We start from the raw sequence: 7,652 nt of genomic DNA, 5'->3' as shown, positions 1-7,652 counted from the left end.
GCCAGACCTGCCAGCTTGAGTGTAACATACGTAAGTAAAAAAAAAAAGTACCATGTCTCATGCTTGTTTTGTGAGTGCAGGTCATTAAGCAACTATTGTTTTGGCATGTGTGTTATTGCATTTATCATCATCGAAATTATTTGTTTTTCTTTTGTTTTAGCAATAGCAAGAGGCAGGAAACCCTACAAAAAGGTATGTTACTTTTTTCTAATGTGATCCTTAACAATTGTTAAAGTTGGACAACACATTTATGATTTAATTTTGGGTTTAGTGGGTGCCATGTGGCCGGTGCCGGGCTTGCCAAGTTACGGTGGACTGTGGAAAATGTGTTAGCTGCAGAAATGGCAAGCTTCGGCTTCGACTGAATATCCGCTCCCGGAAAATCGTTAAATGTCGCAGACGAAAATGTTTACACCCTGTCCGTAGGGACAAGAGTGGAAAGGTACAGTGGTTAAATTCTGATTTTGTGCATTTTTGTTGTTGGATTGGTGATGTTTTTCATTATTATCTCACGTTTGTGTAAAAATAGAATTTACTAGTGGTGATCCAAATCTTCAACATATGTAGAAAATGTTTATCTTGCTCGTACTGTGTTTTGTTTTACGTGATTTGTGGCTAACATCACATTTAAAGGAATATTCCGGGTTCAATACAAGTTGAGCTCAAATTAATTTTGACTTGACCCTCCTTTTCTTAAAAAAATAAATAAATAAAGTAATATCTGGGTTAAAGTGAGGCACTTACAATGGAAGTGAATGGGGGCCAATTTATTAACGTTAAAATACGTACTTTTAACGTTTAACTTTTAATGCCAATTTGGTTGCTTAGGAAGCCTGACTAGAGTCACTCAGAATGCCCTGGATTTGAACTCATGATTCCGGAGGTGGTAGTCAGTGCCAGTACTCGTTGAGCTACCCAGGCTCTCATATTTCTGTCTTTTAAACCCTCCAAAAATTGGCCCCATTCACTTCCATTGTAAGAGCCTCGCTGTAACCTCTGTTTGCTTTTTTTTTTAAAAGAAAAGGAGGGACGAGTCAAAATTAATTTTTGTGGTAATCAACATTATGCCACAAATGCTGTCAATTGAGCTTAACTTGTATTGAACCCAGAACATTCCTTTAATCTCTTTAACCAAGTTTTTGTTAATCCATAGACACAAGGAGGACACTTTTCAAACACATTTGGATCCCTGAGCACTGCTTCAAATATTTCAAAAGTGAGAGGAAACCTCTTTATGCAATATTGATTTCATCAGGGTTTCATTGTTTCTTTACGCACAGTGTACTGTTACTTGATTGTGCTTGTAAAATATTTTAGTCATATTGTTTCTCTCTTCTACTATTTTCAGCCTTCAGTCTCAGATTTTGAGGAATCGCAGGTAACAATCACTTAATATAGACAAAGTGATCAGTGTGTATCTGTGATCAGCTGTAAATCAAAATATTGTTTTCCTGTGAACAGAGCTCCTTGCCACAGTACAGTGACTCAGAGGATCTGTCTCTGTTCCTTGGCGGTAATGATGGTGACTATGGCTATGATGAGGTAGAGCTTGATTCCATTTGGTAACTTTTTGGAATTAAGATATAGAAAGATGACTATTTAAAATTAAGTTCATAAAGAGAATAGTTGGCTGACTAAACTTTAAATGTAGAAAATTGTCATGTAAGAGGCTTACGCACTCTAGATTCTGGAAATATTTCATAGTGTCAGATCTAATGAGGGCGTTTTAAAATGGTGTCCTTGGTGCTTTTCAAAAATTCTCTTTATTTCATCATGTTCACCGGATCTACAGATGGTTGCGGGAAAGTTACGTCGCCGGTCCTGTGGGAAATGTAGAGGTTGTGTTCGACGTACCGACTGTGGAACCTGTGATTTTTGCATGGACAAACCCAAGTTTGGAGGCAGGAATAAAAAAAGACAGAAATGCCGTCTACGGCAGTGTGAAAGAGAGGCTATGGTGGGCTTTCAAACATTAATTTGAACTGTATTATTGGTGTTTATATTGATTTTTATGTTTTGATATGTATGATACATTATTTAAAACTTAGGGTTGGGAATTTAAAACGAAAAAATTGGGAACAAATGATTTGCCATGATGTTTGGTTTTACTGACTTTCCGATTTTTGAACGAATGACTCTTATGAACTGCTTCTTTTCAAAGAATCTGCCAAAAAGACCAACATGAAATCAACCAATTTATTGTGTTATGTGTACTCGAGGCTTGTGAGACTTAAATCGGCATAATTACTACCTGATAGTTCATATGACAGTGTGTACTTAAAGATACTCAATCAGAACAGAGTTTTGTTAGGGATGGGGTTTACTGCCTCAAAAGTACTAAAAAAAAATCATTAAATTCTTTTATCGTTGACTTTAATTGCGGAAATGTTAAGGAACAGGAATTAAGTGAAATCGGAATCAGACCCATATTAAATGGCGTTTTTGTCTCAACGTTTGTATTTAACAGAAGCATTTGCTGCCCATGGATGAGAATCAGTCGGACATGCTTATTCCCGAGGAACGTGGCAGGCCAAGGCCACGTTACACATATTCACGTGGTAGACCCAGGAACAGAAGATCATGGGATTTCGAGGTCTCAGATAATGAGGCTGAACGTTATGAGAGCCCAAAGCCTTTCTCAGGTTCTGCACAGATAGTGAAAAGAGACAGGCTCGTCTTCCCCAATTATAATGGAAAGGTATAGTAGTGGAGTAATAATTATTCATTTAATTATGTTGGCTTGACAAAGCCAACGTACTGTTATTATACACCTCCTAAAGCTCTCAAGCTACACCCACCAAACTTGGCACAGAAGTTCAGACTGTTCTGACTGATCAGCCAGTCCAGACAAAATCCGTGTGCGCAGAACTCCGCAGACTCGGCAAATTTCTGCACAATTGCGACATTTGTCATTCACAAAAGTTTTACACACCGCCTCTTGCATGTTTCTTAATGAAATATTTTTGTTAATTTCACAACGATTTCAGGTGAATTTACAATGAACCCGTAAGAGCGTTGAAGTTTAAATCCGTTCTGCTATATTTCCCCCGAAATTAAATTAAAAATTAGCGCAGAAAACACGTAGATTCCATCTTGGCCTGATTCCATAGCTGATGATCAAATCCATACACTTGCATGGACAATTTCTGACCATACAGAGCTGTCAAGCTATGTCCACCAAACTCAGCACAGTACCTCAGCTAGGGTTTCCAGATGTCCCAATAAAACTGGGAATTTTTTTTTTTTTTTTAAAGTAAAAGGACAGATAGGCTAGTGGAAATTAATATAACTTGTAAGTTCATCTGAGGTTTTTGTTGGACAGTCACGATTTTACGAGCCGTGTCCCGACGGAGTTACAGTCGGGATGCCTTTTGTCCCGATAATCAGTCTTGGCCTAATGTTTTACGAAACTGATCATTGTTTTGCTTCGTGCTTTTCTGTCATAAGAACCTTGCAACAAATAATGAGAGAATCGTTTACACCGTAGTCTCTGAATCAGCTGTGCTTTTTCTGCTGTGCCAGTCTTTTCCCTTCCCACCTCTGTCAGTCCACAAGAAAAGTTTACTCACCTGCTTGAAGCCAAAAACCAGGGAGGGAGGGATGATAATAGTCGTAAAGCACAGGTAATCAAGTAGCAAAAAATGCATTCCCTTCCTAATATACAGCCTCTGACATACCGTCAGTAAAATCGCAACCCTGTATCAAGGAGCCATGTGATGTAATAAACCCTGTTCGGACGGGATTTGTTTTATACAGGGATATCCCAGAGCTTCTCATTGATTTTAATCCCATCCGAAACGATCATTTCAGTATTGTTGACTTTTTATGGACTGCGTGTTCCAGCGCAAATAAAGATAACAGCATCTTATCCTCTATAAAATGCCCTGAGAAAATAATGGAGGTAGTCATCTGGTCACCATAACCTCAGCCCATTCTGACTTGGTAGTCTTTATTTTTCTTAATTGACCTGACTGATGCTAAAAGATCTTTGTATCTAGATAGAATCCTCAAACTTCAAGCTTTTAAAACAATTTTAAACTTCAGACAAGGCTTTGTCAAACCAACACGTAAACTCTCCAAGTTTATGTTTTTTTTTTTTTTTCTTTTTTCAACAACAGTGTTTTCCTGTTTTGTTGACATAGGCCTACAGTTATTCTGACATTCCAAACAGTTATATGCTTAACCACATCCCACTCTACAGCTCCCAAAAAGTTGAGGTATGTTCACGCCATTAGTGAAACCCTGAAGATCAGCTTTATTCTATCGATGCAATATTAATCATAAAGTAATGATGATTCCAAAAACTGATCCTAGAGCTGCTTTTCTTAGCAGAGATTTTTTGGATAGAGGCATGCAGCTCTGAGCTCTGATTCAGTTCCAATATTTTTTTATTTTATTAGACCTTTACAAATATGTTTATATCTCATTTCTCTGTCATCCCCCATGTCTTGAGAAGATCAGCCCCCAGCTGTTCGTTGGAAGGGCAGAAATGATCAAAGAAAATGGGCTTCAAGGCAGTGGCATCAATAGCAGAGGCCTTCTGTCTGTTGTAAGCTCCTTATGGTTGTTTTTCTTAAGCTTCAACAAATGAAAAAAATAAATGAAGTGAAAGAACAGATAGGCTAGTGGAAAATTAATATAGCTTGTAAGTTCATCTGAGGTGCGTTTTTGCTGGTAAAAATAAAAATCCGTAAACAATTCAGTATTTCTTCAATGAGTGTTCCTTCTAAGCTGTGCGTGCACACTTCGGATGTTGTTCCCAGAGGGAAAATTTTAAAAAGTGTGTAAAAAGTTTACGTTTTTGAATCAGAGCTAAATGAATGGGGCAGCGTTTCCACAAGAAATCATGGCAACAAAACAAAATATTAGTACACAGTATCTGCTCAGGTGGCTGAAAGGTATGCCCAATAAAAACAGGTTATGCTCAGCAAAACAAGGGTTTCAATGCACATTATAGAGCCATTAATTGTATGCTGTGTTTACTAGGTCTGATTACACTATTATTATTTTCTCTTTATTTATAGAGACCAGAATTTCAGCAAGATGTCCTTCCTGCAGCAAGATGCGAGATAATGCCATTTCCCCCAAGCTATGGATCTGGTGCTGTTGAACAGGAGTTCGAGTCTTCCCCATCGGTAAGGACCATTTTATGGAAATTGCCGTGATTACACAAATTGTGAATGGTATGGCTGTCATTGAATTAACAACAAGTATTACTCCACATCCAAGACAAGCTTTGTATGCTGGCTTTTGCAGATCACCCAGATATTCAGTATGGCTGACAATGACCTTGCCACCAAAGGTATTGACCTCGATCACGAGCTGATGCAGCTCCTGAGGTCTCTTCGCAGCACGGTACTTCCTGTCCTCTGGTACTGCGTTGCAAAGGAGGGGCCACAGTTGCAGCTAATGCAGTGCTCCAAGCGCTCCACTATGGCAGACACCATCGTTCATATCGAGCCTAACTTCCACTACCACATCAGCGTCCAGGAACAGCCCCTCTTACCCACCCACAAACTCTACGACAGCCATCCACCTCTTCTCACCACAACGACAGAGATCATTGCCCTCCTCGAGGATCTGGAAAAGCATGCTGTCTGCCAGGGCTTTGCGAACAAAGGTTCTCCACCTGGACCAGAGCCGGTTCTTCCTGAGCGGGCGGCAACCTGCGACTTCCTCATTTTACCAGAGGCAGAACGCTGTCCAAAATGCTCAACACCACAGCAGGCATAGAGAAAATGTTCAGCACATAAGAACAGGTCTGAAAGGAATAGTTTACCCAAACATGACAATTGTCATCATTTGCTCACCTTCATGTTGTTTCAAACCAGTATGACTCCTTTTTTTCATATGCGGAACCCAAGAGCAAAATCTTAATGAATTTTCTGGTCTTTCTATTCAATATAATGGCAATTGATAGTGTGCAACTCACTTTAAACTTTAAAAAAGCACCCAAAAGTATCACAATAGTTGTCCATGAGGCTCCTGTGACTTATTCCGAGTCTTCTGAAGACATACGATAGGGTTTTAATGAGAAATAACCCGAAAAGCATTCATTTTTCAGTGAAAATCTTGATGTCTGTCGTGCGTTCATGAGTGCATGGGAGAAGCGTGTTCACGTGAGAACTTGAGTTGTTTTTAGCGATAAACCTTAAATCTAATGAACAAACCGCTACTTTTATGGTCCTTTTTTATGTTTTAAAGTAATTTGCTATGAACTATCATTGCAGTTAGTATATATACATTTTTTGTGTTCTACATAAGAAAGTCATACAGGTTTGGAATGACATAAGTGTGAGTAAATTATCATAGAATTTTCATTTAAGTAATACTCCTCCTATTTTTGCCAGTTATGAACTATTCCAGTCAAATTACAAGATTAAATATCTTCCTCCTCCAAAATATAAATATTGAAGCACACTTTATGATTTTTTCAGAGGGATACGAACATTACATTGACTTTCAAATGAATGCTTTGTTGCTTCAAACCACTGAATCACAAATTATGAACATACGGTACAATTATAAATCATGTTGTGTTCTAGCTCTTACTCTGTTATTACCCCCTATTTAGGTTTAATAGCCATTGCTGCATCCTGACCGCCAAGATTATTTTTTTACCATCTAGTATATAAACATCTTTTTTTTCACCCACAATGGCTAACGATACATTTTGAACCCTGACCGTTCAGTTTAACTGTACATCATGCCATGCACTAAGCTTGTAATAGTTTACAGAATTGAAGTTTAAGTGAATCATGTTTCACACCATCGTTAAACATCAATTCTGGTTTAATTCCTCACACCAATAATGTCTATACATGGTCATAGTTCTAATGCTTATGTACTTCTCAGGGGGGATTTTTCAGAATGCATTAATCAGATGGAAGATCCATATGTGTTGAAAGATTTAATATTTGCTGTTTGATATGGGATGAGGCTGCTCTTTGTTTTGAATAGACAATTTTGTACATACTGCGAAACTTATGGCAGTTAAATCGGATAGATCAATTCTAGTGATAATTTTTTTTATATAAACTTGTCTTTTTGGTTCCAGAATTTTCTCAAATTTTCATTTCCTGTTACAGAACATTCTGAATTGTGTTTGTATGTGCTTTCATATAAATAATCCGATAATTCTCTTTATTTAATAAATCATATTATCAGTTTGATGGCTGCCATTATCTCTGTAATAATGTCTCACTCAAATGAAGTGCATTAAAATAAGAAGCCTCACTCGTTTTTGATTTATGAGAAGAGTAAATTCCACTTCTTCATACGGTTAAGGCTGTACGGAGCCCTTTAGAGCAATGGTTCCCAACCTTTTTTTCAGGGTGAAACTCGTTATGTTAGGAGTTTCACAAAAACAAAGTGAATTCACAAATAAATATAATAAGATTTGCAAATAAAAAATTATTTACAAATATATTTTTTTAACTCACAAGCACAACTCTGTCCAGCATTCATTTGTGAATTGCATGCATTTATTTGTGGATCACTACCTGTGCATTTGCGGATCGCTACACGCATTTGCCTATTTTGAAACAAATCTAGTGTCGAGACTTGCACACAAATCTACAAATAGGTGGACTCCACCCATCGTCTACTCACGCCAATCAGATAATGGCCACATTACTCAGACCAATCATAGC

The 7,652-nt window shown here is 37.9% G+C and overlaps 1 protein-coding gene across 1 annotated transcript in view; it reads left to right on the top strand.

Moving 5' to 3' along the window:
• LOC127427969 (uncharacterized) overlaps nucleotides 1-7,172 on the top strand; it is a 13,940-nt gene extending 6,768 nt beyond the window's left edge. The window contains exons 6-17 of the mRNA XM_051675974.1: nucleotides 1-30; nucleotides 161-192; nucleotides 272-442; nucleotides 1,154-1,216; nucleotides 1,349-1,378; nucleotides 1,462-1,542; nucleotides 1,793-1,957; nucleotides 2,468-2,698; nucleotides 4,143-4,217; nucleotides 4,457-4,549; nucleotides 5,025-5,135; nucleotides 5,257-7,172. The exon at nucleotides 1-30 is cut by the window's left edge and continues 53 nt beyond it. Coding sequence (XP_051531934.1) covers nucleotides 1-30; nucleotides 161-192; nucleotides 272-442; nucleotides 1,154-1,216; nucleotides 1,349-1,378; nucleotides 1,462-1,542; nucleotides 1,793-1,957; nucleotides 2,468-2,698; nucleotides 4,143-4,217; nucleotides 4,457-4,549; nucleotides 5,025-5,135; nucleotides 5,257-5,733 — 1,559 coding nt within the window. The 3' untranslated portion in view covers nucleotides 5,734-7,172. The remainder of the gene's footprint in view (nucleotides 31-160; nucleotides 193-271; nucleotides 443-1,153; nucleotides 1,217-1,348; nucleotides 1,379-1,461; nucleotides 1,543-1,792; nucleotides 1,958-2,467; nucleotides 2,699-4,142; nucleotides 4,218-4,456; nucleotides 4,550-5,024; nucleotides 5,136-5,256) is intronic.
• Nucleotides 7,173-7,652: the final 480 nt, after the last annotated feature.

This window comes from Myxocyprinus asiaticus, chromosome 37, assembly GCF_019703515.2.
Source record: "Myxocyprinus asiaticus isolate MX2 ecotype Aquarium Trade chromosome 37, UBuf_Myxa_2, whole genome shotgun sequence".
In the NCBI taxonomy this organism is placed as follows: domain Eukaryota; kingdom Metazoa; phylum Chordata; class Actinopteri; order Cypriniformes; family Catostomidae; genus Myxocyprinus; species Myxocyprinus asiaticus.
The sequence above is the reverse complement of the archived record's forward strand: the minus strand, read 5'-3'. Positions and strand labels throughout refer to the sequence as shown.